The sequence below is a fragment of the Meles meles genome, chromosome 2 (assembly GCF_922984935.1).
Source record: "Meles meles chromosome 2, mMelMel3.1 paternal haplotype, whole genome shotgun sequence".
Taxonomy (NCBI): domain Eukaryota; kingdom Metazoa; phylum Chordata; class Mammalia; order Carnivora; family Mustelidae; genus Meles; species Meles meles.
The window spans coordinates 49,812,813-49,835,430 of record NC_060067.1 but is presented as its reverse complement, the minus strand read 5'-3'; the positions used below and the strand labels follow the sequence as shown (position 1 = coordinate 49,835,430).

The 22,618-nt window shown below is 36.2% G+C and overlaps 1 protein-coding gene across 1 annotated transcript in view; it reads right to left on the bottom strand.

Moving 5' to 3' along the window:
* DHX15 (DEAH-box helicase 15) overlaps positions 1–22,618 on the bottom strand; it is a 57,852-nt gene that overhangs the window by 19,311 nt on the left and 15,923 nt on the right. Inside the window, exons 4-6 of the mRNA XM_045993477.1 lie at positions 10,982–11,141; positions 8,538–8,756; positions 3,293–3,460 (exon numbers count right to left, since the gene is read on the bottom strand). Of these exons, the coding sequence (XP_045849433.1) occupies positions 3,293–3,460; positions 8,538–8,756; positions 10,982–11,141 (547 nt within the window). The remainder of the gene's footprint in view (positions 1–3,292; positions 3,461–8,537; positions 8,757–10,981; positions 11,142–22,618) is intronic.

The window sequence follows — 22,618 nt, the reverse complement described above, 5'->3', positions numbered from 1 at the left end:
AGAATTATACTTATTCTGGCAGAATTTTTAAAACTCCTATTAAATATTCTCTTTGTTCCAAACATTTTAATTTCTTACATTCTTTACTTTATGCTATTGTCCTTATAGTAGAACAAATTTAACAAAGAAATCAATCAAATCGTATTTGGTTTTATACAACTGGAAGCAGACCATACATCCCTAAATATTCCGTCCTACTTTTAAATCAGTTGTGAATATCAGTCACTGACAGTTTAACACTTGTGAATAAAAGCGCCATTCTATAAACTGGCAGAATAATGAATTCATGACAGAAGAAGCAAGCCTTGGCCTCTACTCCTTTATTTTATAAGAAGGATATTATCAAAGTTGTGACATTTCTTTTTAAAGACAATAGGAAAAACAGCAACCAACTGCCAGTTCTTCTTCCTGTTCCAGTATGCAGCCACTTTCCCTCACATAACCTGTGTGCATCTTAATTCTTCCCTATCCTCCTTCTCCACAGTCCCAACAATCCTTCAAACAGCTGTCTAACCCAGCCAGAGCCATGGGTCTGCCAGTCACCCACTCTTCCTGCGCCAGTCGGCACCTGGACAGAACAATTTTCTGCTCGCTCTGGTTCTCAGCTGACACTCCTACCTTCTTCCAGGCAGTTTCCCCGTCCAGCACCAAAAACATGACTAGATGAGTGAATCCTCCTCTGTGACTATTCATTTTTCCTTAAACATGCCCCACATGAGACTGACAAACCAATTGCCAAGAAGTCCTCCCTCCCTCTCCTGGGATCATGGTTGGGGGCGGAGGGCGCAAGAGGGGGAATGGGTGCTTTTACTCATCTCTGTGTTTGACAGTGTTCTCAGTGTCTAAGATGAAGCTGACTCGTGCCAAGAGAGAACATGATTCCCCACCAAGAGATGCTATTGTTTTAGCTGAATAAAATACCACCTGTGGATGAAGCAGCATTACGACCCCTGGTTTGACTCTGAACTGAAAGTCCACAATGGGATCCCAAGGTGAGCCCACCCACTGGGGACGCAAGTGGTCCCCTCATCATCTGTGGCCATCACCACACATATATCCAACTACTGCTAAGTCACTCTTTTCAGGGAGACAAAATTCTCCTCAGTATCCTCAGGATTTATAAGAACACAAAAGGCAATACAGTTAAATTCTAATTCATGGGCTTAAGTTGTAGATCCTACAAAATGTATCATGTATGGACTTATACCAGACTGAAACTAAATTTCCAGTAAACTAATAATTAACAGAGTAAAGAACTCAGATTTGTGAAATAGATTTCAATAAGCTCAGGCCCATACTTCTCAAAGTTAACCTAAAAATGGTATGAAAAGTGCTGTATGAAAAGACACACAAATATGGCAAATCTTGCTCAGTGGTTAAAAAGAAAAAAAATCTAATCTTAAATGCAGATATACAGAGTGTACATGATTTTAAGAAAAATTAAAAAATATCTGCCTGTAGTCTATTCCTTATTACAAAAATGTTTAAGAAAACAGCTACTACTTACATACATCCACTGATACAGAATTAAGCTAAAAACTCCAAAGAGAATAAAAGCACTTTGCAGTCAAAAATTTCAACTTCAAAATTACATACTAACGCTGTCACTTAAAACTTTAAGTTTTCCGGGGCGCCTGGGTGGCTCAGTGGGTTAAAGCCTCTGCCTTCAGCTCAGGTCATGATCCCAGGGTCCTGGGATCGAGCCCCGCATCAGGCTCTCTGCTCAGCGGGGAGCCTGCTTCCTCCTCTCTCTCTCTGCCTGCCTCTCTGCCTACTTGTAATCTCTGTCTGTCAAATAAATAAATAAAATCTTAAAAAAAAAAAAAAAAAAAACCTTTAAGTTTTCCCCAAAGTTGAGAATGCACATAAAGTAAAATGCTTTTAACATTTTAAAATGGAAAAATTTTAAATGGAAAAAAAAAGGTTTTAACATGTTTTACAGACGGCACTATGACAAAAATAATTGGAAACTTCAACATAATGAAGCTATGGTCACACTGTTTCTTTAAAAGTCATATTCACTACTCCAGCCGATCTATGAAAATCTCAGAAGCTGATTTATTTTTTCCTATCAATCGCTTGTTAATTTACATTCCACTAGGCTGGTGTTGTATATATCCTTTTGGTAGGTTCCTTCAATTTGAAAAATGTATCTAGTTCATTTAACTTACACAGCCATATAAAGATATAAGTAGCCCTGATATATTTAAGTATCTTTATAATGTGTAACTTTTCAATAATGAGAAACATTAGCAAAAAGACTGAAATAAACAGCAGAAAAAGTTGTGGGAATCTGGTAGTCCTGAATATAGAAATTAGAAAGCAATCAATTCCAAATCTAACTGACTAATAAATCATACCTAAGTAATATTTCAGAAGTTTTTTCTACAGGAATATACTCCAGGAATTTACAGCAGTTACCATGAGGGACTAGTTTATTCTAGATATATTAGTAGTCTGTATACACAAAGCTTAATCCTTGATGATAATCCCCCAAAGTGATGATGTAAATAATATCCACTTTAAAAAAAAAAACCAAAAAACCTTAAGAATCTTACCAAAATTCATATTCAGCAGCTACTTAACGTAATAAATGACTAATTCACTAATGTTTTTCAAACCTTTTCAAACAATGTAATTTTATTTTTGAAGAATCTACTAGAACCTCCAGCTCTCAAAATAAAATAAAAGCATAGCTGTTTCAAACTTCAACTCAGATCCCCTTCCCCTCCCAACAAAGAGCCCAGAAACAGGTTTAGAAAATCCCTTGCCCCTTCCTGTGGCGGGCAGACATCCATACTAAGAGAATCTGCATTCCTGCCCTAAAGAAACCCACATATTTATGCAATGCAGCACAATGAATGCTATTATCAGAAATCTGTGCAGTTAATATTTCATACCTACAGACATACAATTGGTTAGGTCTTTAAAAAAATTCCAGGCAGAAGCCGAGGCACTGAAGAAAAAAGTGCTTAGCTTTTGCCAAGTGACCTAATGGAGAGAAAGACAACACTTGTCATCTCCTGCTTTTCTTGACCCACCCTAACCATTTACTAAGGAGGGGTTTCTTGTGGGGGATGGAAAACAGTACATGCTCTTACTACTCTAAGGTCAAAAGATAAAATTCCACCAAAATACACATTTTTTCCTATTTACTTTTGAAATACAGATTATTTTGTAGTGTGCAATTCAGATCACCACCACCCGTAACTTAGTACTTAAAAATTCAACAGTTTCATATCTCACAGTTCTGTGTTAATGAAGCATTTATAGAGAATATTTCAATGCTAACCTTTCTTCCAATCGCTCCATTCTGCTTTTTTGGAGGCGGAGGCTCAAAAATGCGTTGTTGCTGCTGAGGAGGAAGTGTAGAGTATAATGGAATGATTTTAATGTCACCAACTTCAGGGCCCAAATCATCAACCTCACGCTTTATTCTCTTACATGCTTCATCAATTTCCTACAAAATAAAGACTGAGTGTAAAAACAAAACATATACACACTGAAACATTTAAGTATTTATCATAATCTTATTATTTCTAAGAAGTTTACTTTGAATTTGGTAAATCAAAACTAAGTAAACTTCATTGGGATTTCCAAAACTATTGAAGAAATTTTGATTTCTGTACTCAAATAGACAACTATTTATTGGCACTCCACACTCTTTTCTTCTAGTCAAAAGTCCTAATTAAATTCTCAACAAATTGTACTGAAATTAAAATTATTCACCGAGGAATATTTAACTGCACTCATAACCTTTTAAATTTTTACAATCTAAAAGAAATTGATGTGCTAGATATTTTAAATAAGCCAATTAGGCTTTAATGTCACGTATCACTAATGTGATTATGTGGAAGATTTGCTTCATTGTGCCTAATGAGAACAAACACCTTACAATATAAACACAGATATTTAAGAAGTAGGCTAACCCAAATAACTTACAGCATCTTCAAAAATTTCCCAACCACAGAAAATAATTTCCAATGCATTTGCATTCATCTCTACGTTTTAAAGAGAGGACTCAATAAATACTCAGAGTGTGGGAGACAGAGAAAGAAAGGTTAGGTGGAGGCTCTACCAGAGTGGCAAAAGGACTTAAAAAGGCGGGGCATGGGGAGAGAGCAACAATTTAACTTTTACGAAAGCATTAATTCAGTTAAATTCAGAAGTATGTTAAATGATCTGGCAGCCTGTCCAAGGCACCACCCAATCAGAAGCTATCAACAAATTATCTCTTACTCAAAAATCAGAATGATTAAAGAAAAAAAGGGGAAAAAATTTCTCATCAGGTAAATGTAGTCTGTATTTTTATTATATTAAACTAAAATTATCTTCCTTGAAATGATTTTATCAAAGTGTAACTGTTTTCATGTTAAAAAATACGAAGTCTTTAGATACTTAAGACCAAAAATTTTTTTCACCCTCTGTTTCAAACACAGCAGTTCTCTTAAAAAACAGTAAGGGTATTGAAAATTATCATGTAGAAGATTATTATTAAGGATTCGATGTTCATAGTTCCCTCTGAAATCTGAAGTTTCTAAAAGAAAATGAAAGAATGCTACTGACTGATAGAAAAAAACATAACAAAACAAGTATTTTTAGGAAAAAAAAAGCATTTAAATGCTGTGTCTAGATTAGAATGCCCCCTGCTGGCATGCAAATACAAAATTAGATCTCTTCCAAATAAAAAAGATTTGAATTTAACTCCAAATTAGATTTTTCTAAAATAAAAACATAAACACAGGAAAACTGATGCCGATATTCAGAATACTGTTTTAATTTAGCTAACTTAACCAGATATTTGACTAGAAAACAAAAGTTTCAAAGTCTCCAAACCTCCAGATTTCATTTAGAAAACGAAGTGCCCCAATGTACATTTTCAGATTCCAGAATTTTAGCAAGATAATTCTAACTTTATACTTTCCAATCTGTCAAATATGTATACAGCTAAAACAAATCACTACTGCATGGGATATAAAGATATCCCTAAATGATGGGAGGGGAAAAAAGTCCCACACCACTTGTTTTTCACCGGAGCAAGGTTCTAAACACTTAGTTTTAAAACTGCACAAATTTTGCCCTAAAGTTTACCAAACTTCCATAGTCAACACTCTTAAGTTCAGGAGAGCACAAAGCTCATTGACATTCAGCAGCATAAAGCAACCATCTGCTTAGGGTGGCTTAGTTATGAGCAATATTAACTACTGAGACAGAAGCTCAAGAATTTGTAAGACTTTTGGCTCCAGAAGTATTAATATATGTGAGTAAATAAATTTGGACCACTAATTTGAGGAGGCTGAACACACTGCATATGGAAAAGGCATTTTACTCAGCAAAATTAAAGATAAAATAACGTGCTGCTTAAAGAATGGTTTTAACATCTTCATGCAATCCCTGACAAACAATTGATATTTCAATTATAATCATTCTTATCTAAGTGAGAAGTGTAGATCTCCTAAGGACTTCTACTACACACTTCATTTTAATCACAAATCCAGATTTTATGTATTAACATAAAATTACCAAAAACTATTCTAGAATTCAAATCTTTCTCAACATTTCACCCAGACTGCTCTCCTACTCCCAAAATAACTCAGATTACTACAGATGCATTATTGTTTAAGCAGTCAAAATGGTAAAATGCTCTTAAAAATCATTTTAAAACTTCATGAGAAAACTGAATTTTACAGGTGCTATTCAAATTTATGAGAACAAGAATAATGAATTCTGAGAAACTACCATTTAATTGACCACGTGAAAATAAAATAGGTTCACAGATATGAAAAACAGTAATATGATGTATCTTTAAGTCAGTTTTACTAAACACAATCAGTAAAACAAAATATACTAGGTACTCTGCTCCTTTCTCCCTAAACATCTTCAAATTCAAGACTAGTCACCTAAAGATGATTTTTAAAATGTAGCAGAACACACACAAACTTAGCTCACAATCACAGTCAATAACTTTACTAGAAACGTACTCCAGCACACATTTGAAAACCATGGGGCTTGCTCCCTTCCTTTCCCCAATGATAGCATAGCTGCCAAAACATTAAGTACAAGAACTTAAAGCGTAGAAAAGCCTTTCTGGTCCTCACCATGAGACCATCTGATACTTCTAATAAAATTCTAATATGCTTAGTTATCTGAACATAATGGCTATTTTTAAAAGTCGTTTAAGAAAATACACGATGCAGTCCTCTAGATGAAGCAAGGAACTAGAGCCCAGGCACAAAAGGACAAAATGAATAAAACTGCCTAAAGACTGCATTACTACATAAATACCATTTATACGCCATCAAAAAAGCATTTGGTACTCTTGCTTACAAAATATATAAAAATTATTCCATTCAAAATGCATAAAAAAGACTAGTACCAACATATATCTATCTGTAAAACTGAATTTGCAACACATTTTATTTCCCAGAAGAACAAGTGTGAGTCTTTACTGGGAATGATTTTCCACCCAGAGGACATGTGGCAATGTCTGCTGACATTCTTGGTTGTTACAACTGGGGGAGACAATGTTATACATCTAATGAGTAAAGACCAAAGATGTCACGATGCACGGGTTACCCTACAACAAAAAAACTGATCAGAACCTTCATGTAAATAGCGCTGAAGTTGAAAAATCCTGTTGTACAGTAAAGAATTATGGCCAATGGAGGTACAAATCATAGATCACATAAATACTCAAGAAATGCAAGGGAAAAAAAAATTACTCAACACTTATAGCTCTTAAAACAATAGCATCTGCCGGGATATTATGTGTTATCAAACATTCCTGTAGAAACTGAATACAAATAATTCACATTCCAATGGAGGCAGGAGGTCACACAGGAGACCTCTGATTTGCCATCTGGGAGAACTAGGGCAATTCCCCACAACAGTGTTTATAGTTGTGTCATTAATGTATGACAGGAATTATGTGGGTTTAAACATTCCTCTAGGACAGTGACCTTTAAACCTAGGGGAATATAAAAAGGGCCCACAGACCTCACTGAAGTTGCAGATTCCTATATGTCACCAAAGATTTCACCTATTTCAGCAAATCTGGAAGAGGGCCAAGAACTTGCTTTAACAAACTCTCCTCCCTTCAGCAGGCAGTTCACTGACCACACTTCAGAAAAAATGTTCTGGGGCAGGGGCCAGACCTTTTATTGTAAAGGGCCAAAACAATTTTGGCTTTGCATCCATGTATCATCTCTGTAGCGCATTTTTGTTCTTACTTAAAACTGTTTAAAAATGTAAAAACAATTCCTAATTCGTGGGCCATACAAAAACTGAGGCAGAAGGGTTGGCACCTGTAGCTATTTAAATTTAAATTATAAAAATGCTGCAATATTAAAATTTAATCCCTCCTCTCACAGTCACATTTCAAATACTCAAAAGCCGTAAGATTCCTGGTGACTACTACCATATTCAACAGCACAGACACAGAAACTGTCCAGCACTGAAGAAAGGCCTGAGGGGACAGCGCTACTCTAGAACCTCACCACTCAATCCTGGAGAGCTTCAGCATTACTTGAAAGCTTATTAGCAATATAGAATCTCAGGCTCCACCAGATCTATTGAATCAGAATCTGCAAATTTTCTTAGTGATCTGCATGCGTGTTAGTTTGAGATGCACATTCTAGAAAATTCATAAAAACTACTGAAACAAAGGACAAGCTCTTAAGAAAACCTCCAGTAAAAGGCTCTCTGAAACTTTCTTATCCAGACAGCTCTTTCCTGAACTTTATCTTGAGGATGTCACAGCACACCTTTAAACCTATGAGAAATAAATTTAAAAAATGCAGCACCTGACAATAAAATGTGTATCTTAAAATAAGGTAAATTCTAACTAAGAAATTTCAGTGATGCTTCTAATCCTTAGTGAATGCATGGAAAACAAAACCAAAACACAAACATTCGTTTTGATGTTGAATGGGCACCCAAGCCACTCAAAAGCTAACTGACTAGGACAATCTGATTTTCACAGCAGCTGTGTGGTTCAAGTTCTTGCTTTAGCAAAACTGGAAATTACCACACCACTACTTACCACTCAGGTATCTCCAAAAGCTGAGACTGCAATCGCTAAACCTTGGAATTCTAAAAGCATTTAAAATTCTTAGGATAATTAACAAACACCAACCGTATAAAAGGGTATTCATAGAATACAGAGACAAAAGGGGTTATATAGGGCGCCTGGGTGGCTCGGTGGGTTGAGCCGCTGCCTTCGGCTTGGGTCGTGATCTCAGGGTCCTGGGATCAGGTCCCGCATCCGGCTCTCTGCTCAGCAGGGAGCCTGCTTCCCTCTCTCTCTCTCTCTCTGCCTGCCTCTCTACCAACTTGTGATCTCTCTCTGCCAAATAAATAAATAAAATCTTTAAAAAAAAAAAGGGTGGGGTTATATATGTCATACGTAAATATAATCAACTTGAAGAAAAACTTTAAAACTTGGGATAAGAAATACATGGTTAATATATGCCAAGTTCATAGCTGTCGTATAATTTAATATGCTAAAGGCTAAATAGTGAAGCAAATAAAGACTATACCTCTTGACCAGTTAAGAAAAGTAGAAGATCTCCCTCCTCCTCTTCACACATATGAATTTGGATCACTGTTCGAATGGCAGCTTCAAGATAATCTCTCTCTGGTTCAGGAGTATAAAAGATCTCAACAGGATGTGTACGCCCAGGAATAGTTAAGAGAGGACAGTTATCAAAGTAAATCTGGAATTTCCCTGCATCTAGAGTAGCGCTCATAACTATAACCTGGAAAAAAAAAACAACAGTGAATTATTTGAGGTTATCTTCAAGGATTCTTACATGCTCTTACGGAAAAAAGACAAGTAACAGTTACTCTTCTATATATAATATATATATTCTATATATGTTATTTAAAAACCTATGAAAATCCTCATACAAATTAATTATAAAAAAATCAAATGTTGGGGCACCTGGGTGGCTCAGGCCCTTAAGCATCTGACTCTTGATTTCAGCTCAGGTTGTGATCTCAGAATTCTGAGATCATCCCCCACCCCCAGCTCAGTAAGGGGTCTGTTTAAAGTTCTGTTCTCTCCCTCACTGCCCCTCCCCCTGGCACATGCTCCCTTTCTCTAAAATAAATAAATCTTTTAAAAAAACAAACAAACACAGAAATGCTGGGCTATAGTAAAAGTTACTAACATTTTAAAAAATTAGAAACTCAATATCCAATAAACTACACGAAATCTTCATGAAACAATACCTTAAAAACCCAAAGTTCATAAAATGTTCCTAACATGTTTACATCGTTTACATAATATGTAAAAGGGATTGATGAAACAAAAGTAATACATAGTATAATTACTACTGTATTAAGACAAAAAATGATAACCTTGCACACAAGAAAAAACAGGAAATGCAAAAAAGACAAAAAAAAAATCAGTGGCACAGATATAAATTTTCTCCTTCTTCCAAATCACTTTGAGTAAGCATGACTTCTTTAGAAAAATTCCTACACAGGGATTTTCTACACTGTTGTAAAAAGCCACAGCCACAAAAGGCCATTCAGGGGTAGGGCTACAAGATAGGGCAGTCACCCCAACCCCAACGTAAATCACATATTACAGAACCCATTAAAAAGTTTACTTAAAAAGAAGGCACCCCATAAAACATTCTACTACAGAGTAATTTCTACTTCGACTTTCTTTCCTAAAAGCTTTAATAACCCACACCTGATTTCACTTATATGTGAACTCTAAAGAACAAAAAGCAGAAACAGGCCTACAAATACAAAGAACTGGTGGCTGCCAGAAGGGGGTGGAGGGATACACAAAATGAGTGAAGTAGAGCAGAAGTGTCAAACTTCCACCAATGGAATGCATAAGTCATGAGAATGAAAGGTACAGCATAGGAAATATCGGCAATGGTATTTTAATTGTGTTGTATGGTCACAGATGGTAGCTATACTCAAGGTGAGCACAGCATAATGTATGCAGAGCTGTCATTACCAATCACTACGCTGTACATCAGAAACTAAAATAATGTTGTGTGTCAACTATACTTCTATTAAAACAAAACAAACTTCAACAGTTCATAAAGTTTAATCAATAATGACAGCATTAATTTTTCAAATATTCTTTAAAAGCATAATTTTAATTTATAGGCAAAAACATACTAAGATAACAATTTTTTTAAGACCCAGAATCTTTCTGCACAGTGTACAATCCCGATAACACATATACTAACAACTGAATGAGGAGCGTAAGCTCCAATAAACGGTACACACACACACACAGCAAAAAAAGGCACTTCATGGGGCGCCTGGGTGGCTCAGTTCATGATCCCAGGGTCCTGAGATTGAGCCCCGGATCGGGCTCCCCGCTCAGTTGGAAGCCTGCTTCTCTCCCTCTCCCACTTCCCTTGCTTGTGTTCCCTCTCTGGCTGTCTCTCTCTGAGAGAGAGAGCACGAGGCACTTCCTAAACTCTGTGAGGCAAAAAGGTTAGAAAATTCAGTCAGTTTTAGGCCCTTATAAACGGTTTAACACTGGCCAGGGTAGTGGCAATTTAACAGACAGAAAAAAACCCCAAACAAACTAGGTTAAGTGAACACATTTCTGAGGAAAGGCTTGCTTGTTCTGGGTATAGCTGTTCCTATTACCCAACATGATGAGTTAATGGCTGTGTTTATGTTGGGGCAGGACAAATATTTGAGGTTTCTCGTATTTAATGAAAGGTAGGGTAAGCAGGGTTATTAGATCACCAGAAAACAGGTGGGTTAGAAATGGAAAAGATTTGGCTTAAAATTACATTACTAAAAAGTGAAATCATACCAAGAACACAGATGAAGACACAGTTACGTACCTTAGAAACAAATAAAAATAACAATGTAGGTACTTACTGGTCCCTTGTTTTACAACTGATATTTTATAGGTGATTAGAGTGATTGGCATATATCCTGTTTTCTTACATATACCTTTTTTAAATGAAATAAACGAGTAAAAAAATTATTTCACCTTTAAGTCTGATCTCTGTCTTACAACTTCCTTCAGAACACCCATGAGGATGTCTGTAGCCAAAGTCCTTTCATGAGCCTCATCAAGAATTATTACACCATAACGTTCCAAGAGGGGATCATTCATAGCTTCACGAAGTAGCATCCCATCAGTCATATACCTATATTCACAAAAAAACAAGTTGGCCAAGGTTCATTTAGAGCATTTTTAAAACTCAACTTCATGACATGCAAAGACATCAGGAAAATCAAAATTAAATTTTTCCCAAAACAAATGTGCTATTGTTTCATAATCAATTGCAAAATTAAACATGAAGAAAAATTTCTAAGAGTATCAAACAAGCTATACACTATCAAATTTTGTCAGGTGAGACTGTAATACTGAAATGCATTAAGAAAACGAGATTAAATCTGCTTATGGAATATAATGAGCACATGGTTTCATACAAATGCCAAAGCCAAAACGCATCACTTAAGTGAGTTTCTCAAAAACAATTTAAAACATAAATGTTCAACTAGTAAAACAAAACTAAGACGTCACTTTAAGTTGTTTTATAACACCGTATCACTAAAATGTTACCACAATGCAAACGCACATTTCTTTAAAGCCGTATTAATAATTCCCCACTTAAGCCAACAACAGGCTTCCTTGGTTCAAAAGGGCTGAGACAGCACAAAAGTCTACCATCTGTTTGCCCCAGTCCTATCCAATTCAATGACATAATGGCAAGCACAAAAAGGAATACATTCATGGAATAAGGGGCAGCATTAGCACTACAGAAATGCTGATAAATATATGAGCTACAAAAGGAAAAAGACATCCACTAAATCAATGCAGAGAGGGAAAGGAGGTTTAGAGATGGCTCAAGATAAAACAGCTAATACAGCACCCAGATGCAGGATGGTTTGGTTTGCAAGCAGTGTTATGGGCCAGCCATCTCCCATCCATTCTACTCTGGCTGCTACTGTCACTAAGAGAAAACAACTATCCCTAGAGTTTGGTAACGGATAAAACAAAGTCTGCCTGTATAGGCTAAAGTCACAGTTCATTCAATTCATGATTTACAAATTTAAAAGCAGTATAAAAATGAGAAGTCATCATTTCTAACTTCACCATTTTGGGGTTTTTATTTTTCACAAATTAGTCTAACCTAATCTTTCATGGACTAACTTGGTATTTTTAGCTAATGTGATTTGCTGGAGCAGTTAAGTTCACTAAATTGACAATGTACAGCAGAAGTGAACTGTTCTCCTTACTTCACTTGAACTTAATTCTAAATTTAGTAAGACTTTGGGCAAACAAACCCATCCTTACTCTATATTTAGGCTTCTTATTTGGCCATATTTTTTAAAATAAACTACATTTCTGCAATTAACACAGAATTACCTGAAGATTATTTTATATTAAGATCATGAAAGAAAAAAACAGTGCCAATTAAAATATGACTCAATGGCTTAACGACAGTGCAGCATCGTGCATGAATCAGCTACACTATAGCCTCTAGCTGCTTTGAAATATCTCTGATCTATTTGAGGACATTTAGTAATTTCTCCTGACTTCAGCTGTTAATTACTGACATGAAATAGGCAATCCTTTTGCACATTATCTCAGTAGCAAAACATAACACGGTTTCAGCTGCTTGTGAGTAACTTCCTCAGATTCCACAAAGCTCATCTGTTCTTTCATTGGGGGAAAAAAAATGAACTGGTCACTCTCTGAACAATAAGTATTTGTTTAAATACTATCAAATGTACACCACGCTCAGTATCCAAGCTTACTCATTCCAACATGGAATCCCAGGATAATCTTTTTTTTTTTTTTTTTAAAGATTTTATTTATTTATTTGACAGAGAGAGAAATCACAAGTAGGCAGAGAGGCAGGCAGAGAGAGGAGGAAGCAGGCTCCCCGCGGAGCAGAGAGCTCGATGCGGGGCTCGATCCCAGGACCCTGAGATCATGACCCGAGCGGAAGGCAGCGGCTTAATCCACTGAGCCACCCAGGCGCCCCACCAGGATAATCTTTTTGAAAGCATTTTAATTAGCAAATAAACCCAGTACATGTAATATGTACAGCTAGATCAAGTTCAAGCACTCACAGGCAATAACCACCACCAAATCGCTACCAGTTTATAAGACTCTCAGATTGTAAAAATGTACCTCAATCTCAAATACTAAAAATGTGAAAAAGTCACAGAACTGATAAAAGTACCAGGCTTTAACTTATAAACTCCTTGAAACTTGTTTTTTTTAAAAAAAAAAAAAAAAAAGTCACCCTCTTTATTTTGGTCTTTTTCTTCCTTACACTCAAGCTTCACACAACCACAACAGTGTAGAAGCATTTAAAAGCACAGCTAAGCCCAATACTCATTCTTTTAGATTTTTCTGAGGGGAAATGTTGCAAATGGCAGAATACAAATATTGTACTTTAATGGAACTACTATTTGTCTTTTTTTATTAGACTCCAGAGACAGACTCCTAACCAGTGTCTCAGCTTTTGATCATCACTCAGTGATCTAATTCTGAGATGTTACTGTTACCTCTCCTGCACCACAGGAATGTAGGAAGTCTGCTGTTTGTGTAATAGAGAGCTTCCGAAAAAATTACATTTGTAGGGGCACCGGGGTGGCTCTGTCAGTTAAGCGTACCAACTTTTGGTTTCAGCTCAGGTCATGATCTCAGGGTTATGAGATGGAGCCCTGAGTTGAGTTGGGCTCTGCGCTTTGCGGGGAACCTGTGTGAGATTCTCTTCCTCTGCCCTCTCACCCACTTGCGTGCAAGCACTCTCTAAAATAAATATTCTAATTAAAGTTGAAAGGTCTCTTAGAAATATAATCAATATTGCTGCTTTTCCTGTGTAGAAAATTCACTATTAGCAGTTAACTTTCCCAGAGTCTCAAAACCAGTTAAATATCTTAAGACTAAGAATCACTGCACTGATTCCCAATCCTGAGTCCCTCCTATACTAACATACTCTCCTCAAAGTCCAAGAAAAATGTACATATAAATACAATAGCAAAGTTACCTGGTGTGGGGGGTGGGGGTTGGAAATTATACAGAAAAAAGTAGTATGAAAGCTCATCTGTGATCTACAGATAAGCAGTAATATTAAACCAAAAGTACTACTGAGTAAATATTAAATATTAATATTTAATAGAATATTAAAACATAAGTACTATACTACTTTCTTTGTCCTCTGAAAAGACTGCAGCGGATGCTCTTAGTCAGCCAAACTTTTTCTAACCTGATTTAATTGACCCCCAACCCTCAGATGGCCTTTTTAAAAAAGATTTATCTGAGAGAGCGCACGCGTGTGCACAGGCACATACAAGAGCCAGACGGGCAGAGACAAGAGAATCTCAAGCAGACTCCACACTGAGTGAACCTGGAGCCGGAGCTGGGCTTTTTCTCACAACCCTGAGATCATAACCTGAGCAGAAACCAAGAGTTGGAGGCTTAACCAACTGAGCCACCAGGTGCCCATCACCTTTTAAATCAGGGAAACAGAGCCAGACCTCCCAAGTACATCTGGATCTTCTATATAAAGAGAGATCTTTAAAAAAAAAAAAAAAAAGAAAAAAACTCAACCCAGTACCAGATGGAAGTCACATAAAAGTGTCCCCCCAAAACAAGTATGCAAGTACATCCTTTTCCTCCTATCTTACTTTAACACTGAGTAATGCTCTGTTTTAAGTGTGTACCCAAACTGAACAGATTTCTGCCATCCAACATCTTTCTCAGGAGTCACCTCAAAATTCTAATCTTGTCTCTATTAGTTTATCTTATTTAACATTTGAAAAACATACTTTTTTTTTTTTTTAACTACAGTTTGTTAGGCCTTGAGAGTTTGGGGACAATTCTTTGCTGTGTGTCACCACAATCACTGATACCTTTATGGCATGCTTTCATTTACTAGACTTCAGGCACTGTTTCCTGTTGTTATATTACACAGTAAATTTTTCTTTCTATGGGTGCTGTTAAGCTTTGATAAAATTACAAGTGTGCCAGTATGAACATACGCAGTTGATTTTAGGAACACTGGACTTTTCTTAAAGTACATTAAGAGGCTCCAAAGTATAGACATGTTCACTGGCAAAAACAAGAGGGGATGAGGCTGTGGATTAAACCCAAGTTCAATAGGTCAAATGTCAAAATAATGAAGACCAATCAATTGGCCTGGCCTATTTCAAGAACAGAAGGGAAGCTGGGAGCAAGACCACGCACCTATCCCTCCCCCAGGTTTCCTTCCCCCTCTGGGTTTGTCCTTCCATCGAGACTCCTCTGACCTGTTGTCACTGTTGTTTACCTATGCTATCGAGAGGAAAACGGAAGGGTCCTACACTTCTCCTAATTAAGCCACTATCAGATTTGCCGGCAACTTTGGCACAGTATTTGAGGTGATTTTCTTGCTTTATATTTAGAGTGACCTGATTCTGATTCTTTCTGTTGTTTTGTATGGAACAGCACTTTATCTGTGTATTAACAGAACTGTTCCCCTGTATCCTTTACGGTTTTTTCCTTGTTTTTGTTTCCTTTTTAAATTATGCATGAATTTTATGTGTATGTGAAATTAAGGTCCTTATTAACCCTGAGAAAAAAGAAAAGCCACCTGATGACTTGCTATACTACTAGATAAATGAAGACCTCTGCTTTGAAAAAAAACAAAAAAATGTAACCAAATACAAAGCACAGAAAAAGGCAGAACCTGGTACTGTTGATCCTATAAAAGCCATAGCTATTTTCAAGTTTTACTACCTTCCACAGGTACTAATGGAATATTTAACCACAGTAAGGCATCAGTCACAAAAAGTAGGATGTCACAATAATAAAACTCTGATCACCTAATTTTGAAGTTTCAATAGACTAATAATTGAAAACTGAATAGGAGAGTCAAACTCTACCTTTGACTGGATACCCTAGTATTCAGTGTTCTTCAGTTCTGAAACAAAAACTTGCTTAAGAAGTCATCTGTACTACCACCTCTGAACCACTTAAAAATATAAAACTTGGGTCTCACCCCTGACCCGCTTAATCAGAAATTTTGAAGAGGAGGCATAGCAATCTGTTCAAACAAGCTTTCACGAGTCTGATGCTTGCTGAAGTCTGAGATGCACTAGTCTAAATCAAGTTATACAGAGGCAGATTAAATAGATGCCTAAAGCAGCAAAAGATCCCTGAAGATTAAGTCAGAAACAGTTTATATTTTCAACCATGACTGTTTAATTAATAAAATAAACAAAAAAATTCAGTGTGCTGAGTAGTTGAATTTATCTTGAGAATTTCTTTTTTGCAATGGGCACATGAGGGGGTATAGCTCAGTGGTAGAGCATTTGACTGCAATGGGCACATGAAAATGGCATAACACAACTATAAGCCAAATGCCAACCCTGACTCTGACCAATATCACCAATTCCAACATGAAAAAAGTATGATAAAACATTACAGACTACAAAGGTATTGCTTAGTTTTCCGTTTACAGATTTATAATTTTTTGAAAAATTTCTCAATTTGTCTGGTTCAAAGAAAAAAATCATAAAGAAAATAGATACATAGGTGAAAGTTTCCCAAAATGTACACCAGAAATTTTTAACAAACTCTGTATCAGATTATTCATAACTTTAGTGGATGTCAAAAACTAATGCACAACTGTGCCTACATGGGGAAACAATCCCCAATAACTTAGTGTTATGTTCTCTGGTGTAGGAATGTGTTAAGAGAGACACAGAGTGTGAACCTACCTAAATCCCTACCTCAAACCTTTTATCTCCTTAAAAAAAATTCAAACAGATCAAAGATGTGTAAAACAAAAATACTACAACACATGGATTCAAATAATTGTTCAATAACTGAATACATCTTCTTCAATTAATTCAAAACACCTATATAAAAATTCAAGTTTCTACATGGCATAAAGTGTGATAAACAAAGCAAAGAAACATGGCAAAGTGAGTAAAAATTGGAACTTAAATCCTGAAGGCCAATTTTGTTACTACCACAACTGATGACTGCAACTGATATCCAGAATGCTAATTCTGTTACTGATATCCAGAATGCTAATTCTGTTAAGAGCTCCTACCATCAATATTAAAAAAAAAAAAAGCAACTAACCACAGAAAGATGGACAAACACTAAGTTTCACTAATCCTGTAATACCGTACATTTTTTTTCAAATTTACCTTCTCTGGGATTGGGATGTATTTTAAAATAGCACCTTACAAATAACTGTCAAGCAGGTAGCAATACTTTAGGAAAAATGAGAAAAGCACTACTCTAAGCCCAAAAAGAAACACAAATGGCTCATAAATAACATGTAAAAAGCTCAATTTCATACAAAAGAAATGCAAATTAAAACCATAATATTCCATTTTTCACTTACAATAATGACAAAGAAAAAAAAAAGTTCCACAATACAATGCTGGCAAGGATACAGAAACAAACATTCATTTGCTCATTCCTTACTGGTCAGAGTAGATAAATCTCTATGCAAGGCAATCTGGCAATCTAATAAAATTCAAACATAACCCTGTAACCCAACCAATTTCATTTGTAGGGAATTCATTTCAGGCATATATATGCCTGTGTGAAAAAATGTGTGTACCAGGTTTTGTTAGGAGGGTACTAAGGGCAGCACACGTTTTTCTTTTTTAATTATTTTATTTATTTATTAGAGAGAGAAAGCAAGCACAAGCAGGGGGAGGGGGAGAAGGAAAGGAAAAACGAGAAGCAGACTCCCTACTGAGCAGGGCTCAAATCCCAGGACCTGGACATCACAAACAGAGCAGAAGGCAAACACTCAACTGACTGAGCCACCCAGGCACCCAAGCAAGTGTTTTTAATAGCAAAAACTGCAAATCTGAGCATCCATCAATAGAATAAAACAAAACTATACACTCATTAAAAAGAGTAAGGCAACTTTATATTTACTGTTCTACAACAATGTAAGTGAAATCAGCACCTATCAGTAGATGGGGTACCTGGCTAGCTCAGTAGGTATTTGAGCATGCAACTCTTGATCTCAGGATTGTGAGTTTGATCCCCACGATGGGTGCAGAAATTACTTTAAAAGCAGCCCTACTACGGTCGCCAAACTGTGGAAAGAACCAAGATGCCCTTCAACGGATGAATGGATAAGGAAGATGTGGTACATATACACAATGGAGTATTATGCCTCCATCAGAAAGGATGAATACCCAACTTTTGTAGCAACATGGACAGGACTGGAAGAAATTATGCTGAGCGAAATAAGTCAAGCAGAGAGAGTCAAGTATCATATGGTCTCACTTATTTGTGGAGCATAACAAAGAACATGGAGGACATGGGGAGATGGAGAGGAGAGGGAGTTGAGGGAAACTGGAAGGCGAGATGAACCATGAGAGACTATGGACTCTGAAAAACAACCAGAGGGTTTTGAAGGGGCGGGGGGGGGGGGGGGGGGGGAGGTTGAGGAACCAGGTGGTGGGTAATAGGGAGGGCACGTACTGCATGGAGCACTGGGTGTGATGGCAAAACAATGAACACTGTTATGCTGTAAATAAAAAAATAAAAAAAAAAATGCAGCCCTATCAGTAGAATACTTTTTGAATGACAACAGTAAAATGAAACAGAAATGACAAAGCTAAAACAGCTTGCACTTACCAAGAACTTCATTAGAAGAAAACTATATATAGTATACTGACTTTCTAAAATACAGCTCTTTTCACTACTATAAATAGTGAAGCCTCAACACCCACACCCTACTCATCCTTTACAATGCCAACATTATGAAATGGTCAATTACCAACTTTTAAACATGCTCACAGGGAATGAATGCTATTATAGTTATTCAGTAGGTACCAAAAGTCATCAAATTACTTTCCTCCAACAATTTCTTCCAGTATCAGTTATTTCTATGCCGTAAGCATAAAAATAAAGAACTATCATCAAAGAGCACATAAGTCAGTTAAAAATGAAGTCATTTACCTCTTTTAGGTGATCTGGCTATTTCTGGATTCATCACTAACTTAATGTCTTCAATGTCTATAATGCTAGCATTGTAATTTCTCATTTATATAGTTCTACAAAGTTATGTCAAAAAAAAAAAAAACCTTCAGAAACCTGATCATGTGAACACAGCAGTTTAAAAAAACAAGGTATTTGGTTGTTCAATAAGATCGCCGAAAGGATCTTTTTTTTTTTTAATCACCGAAAGGATCTTATTTATGTACAATCCCCTAGCACAGTCCAAGTTTAGATTACTGTAGAACTTTATCATCTATTTATATATCCAGTCAAGAGAAGAGTAAACTACTTCCTTCTTTGGGTATAAACAGGTCACTTAACTTGCTACAGTAAATTGATTCAATTTGTTAAATGATACCCTATTTCCAGAGAATAACTATGTTCTTGCCTAAGATTCAAAACAATTTATATTATCATTTTCCATAACTGACATGTGATGCCACAGAACCACTAGCAGAGGTACTTCATTATGTATATTCCTTTCAAAGATACTATCTTTGCAAGGCTTAATTTTTGACATTCGCTCTAACAAAAAGCAAATATAAGGCACTATCAGTGTATAACAGTAAATAAAGGTGACAGTGTCCAACTCAACTCCACAGTTTAAGAAACTGACATCATACTAGTAGATAATGGTGCTTTAAGAATGAAATAAAAATACTTTGATTCCAGGCGCCTGGGTGGCTCTAAGCCTCTGCCTTCGGCTCAGGTCATGATCTCAGGGTCCTGGGATGGAGTCCCATATCAGGCTCTCTGCTCGGCAGGGAGCCTGCTTCCTCCTCTCTCTCTGTCTGCCTCTCTGCCTACTTGTGATCTCTGTCAAATAAACAAATAAAAACCTTTAAAAAAATATTTTGATTCCAATGTATGTGTGGTATTTGTTTAAAGGCTACCAAGCTGTTAGGACATAAATACTTAATTAACTAAGTTTTTAGGACCAAACCAATAAATAAATGGAATTCTGTGTCATTTCTTCAGGCATAGGGTACCCTGAAAAATCACTGAGACATTAAGCATGTGAACTTTAGGTAGCTTAGGAACTTCTACTCTACTTAAAACCTAGCTGAGTTAATCTCCTAAGTCCATCCACCCTTCTCAGCTCAGATAAAATACCTTCTTTTTTGTGAAATCATCTATGTAATTCATATGACTGAATCAAACTACATTCTTAACTGCCTCACAGCTTAAGTCCCCAACCAAGTCAGAACACCAACATAGTTCCTTTGTGTACTTAATATTCCTTTCATTTGTAAAGGGATAAGCAAACATTTATACAGGGTCAAGTTCAACTTGATATATTTAAACAACACTAATCTTACTAGAATCACAACAACCTATACACAGCATTGGTTACAAAGAACAAACTACTAGATGTGAACAGTCGCACGGAAAGGTACGACACAGTATTTTCAACAATTTGGAATCTATAGTGTTTCAATGCATTTCTAATACCAAAAAATGGACAAAAAGAAAGCAAACAGAAAACCGCAAACCCCACTTATATATAACCTGTACAGACAGCCTCACAGTTCTGAGATCAGCATTCAAAGCATACAGCCTCATCTGGGCAAACAGCTAAAATATGGTTCAGTTAGCTATGTAATCAAGCAAAAGAAATACCTAAAAAATTAAAAACAGGCAAATAACCTTTTCAAAACAGACTGCCCACTCCTCAACAAAACTCACAGAAAGCTAATATAAATGCATAGGTTTTATTTAATATTTTGTAAGATGTTAAAACACTATAAACAAAGAGCCTTCTAGAACTAAACCCTTGCAAGTACTTAAGTATAAACACAAAGACCAAATATAATATATGCATACCTTTAGGAAATCAAGTTAGCTTTTATGAATGAAAAATGTCAAAGAATTCTAACTCTAAGGTGACAACGATGAGTTTTCAGCCTGACAGAAAATGCTTAAGTGGTAAATAACCATATTTATTCTTTATCACTACCCTTTTCTAAAGATTTAGTAAAACTACCTTATCTAACCCCAGTGCTATACCTGATTTAGAACAAAGCCTACTCTACAACATATGTTCAATAAATTATAGTTAATGTTTATGTAATTAATGGTCTTTAAAGTACCAGGCCTACTTCCATGGCTTACCTCCAGCCCGAAAAGAGTATTTGGATTCATTCATTCATTTCATAGTGACAAATAATACCCAAGTTTTAATTCAAGTTAAAACCCCCAAATTGTAATTCAAGTACTGCATTAAAAAGAACTTTATTAAGCTGTTTTATGTCTCTTTTTAATTAACTAGGTTAACTGCTTAATAAGATCCAATAATTTCTCAAACTGGAAATCTACCACCACTATCAGCAAAAGTAGAAATGTTGACTTAGCACTTGCTGGGCGACAGGAATTACTCTAAAGGCTGTACACAAATTAACATATTTTATCTCAGAACCTCCATATGAGGTAGTTATTATCAGCTCTATCTTCTGAAAAAGCAGTAAGCACAGGGAGGCTAATTAACATTGCCAAGATCGCAGCTAATAAGTAGCAAAGCTAGGACACAACTCCAGCCCTATAATCTTTGTCTGTGGCTTAGGATGTATTTCCCTTTGATTCTCTTCTCAACTTATCTACTTTTTAATAAGGCTGCCTTATTGGAAACCCACTGTGGAATCTCTAAATAGTCCTTATTCAGTTGGTGCTTCCAACTCAAGTCTCAAAGAATCTGCTATGAGAAACTGCTACAACAATGTCTGGTAAATTCTCCCGAGTGTCAACCTTAAAGGTCCTGTACCAGCCAACTCCTTATTGTAGTGGTGTTTGTACTGGAATCTCGTATTTATTAAATATTTTTAGATTTTCTTCCATCTTCTCGTCTAGACTACCTTTTAGAAATTAAAAAAATGTGGAAAGTCTCTGACTCATATTATGGAGAACAGCACTTCTTTGGCTGGTTAGTTCAAAACTTCTCCCTCAAACTTTACAAGGGGTTTATCACACCTTGAGACCCCAAGTTCTGTTCATTTCTCCTTTATCACCTGATTATAGATTTAAACTACATCCTGTCCTTAAGTTTTCTAGATTTTTCCAGCAGCCTGTCCTGAAGCTATATATGCCATAAACAACTCAGGATGGTGGTCTTACAAAACATGCATCTTAAAGAAAAGAGCTCCACCATCTTTGCTTCATAAACATTAACCCAGATTAATTCCTTAGCCTTTGACCCATCCCAAAATTGAAATGAATCTGACACCCAAAATCAAAAGATTCAAAATAGAAACCAAATTATAAATTATATAAACCAAATCACCCTATCATCCTGCTGTCTCCACCAAGAAATCAAGGAAAATGCCTTTTCATAAAAACCTATCAGTTTTTCACATTTATGAAGATTCACCCACAATCTACAGTGTAGTGACAAATTTCACACTCTCCTGTTGCCTTTTCCATCTCAGGTTTTTTTTTTTCTTTTTGAAGTTCCATGCACAAGGCGTAGTACAGATATAGACACAAACTCTTTCCCAAAGAGTTTATACTCAAACTAGGCAAAAGAAAGAAACCAATCCTGTATCATCTCAAGTGATGAGGCATGGAAATACTGACTTACACAAATCATTTGGATACTTAAACTGCAGTGTCTTCTCAAGTAAACTCTTTTCTCCCCTTCAGAAAAAAAGG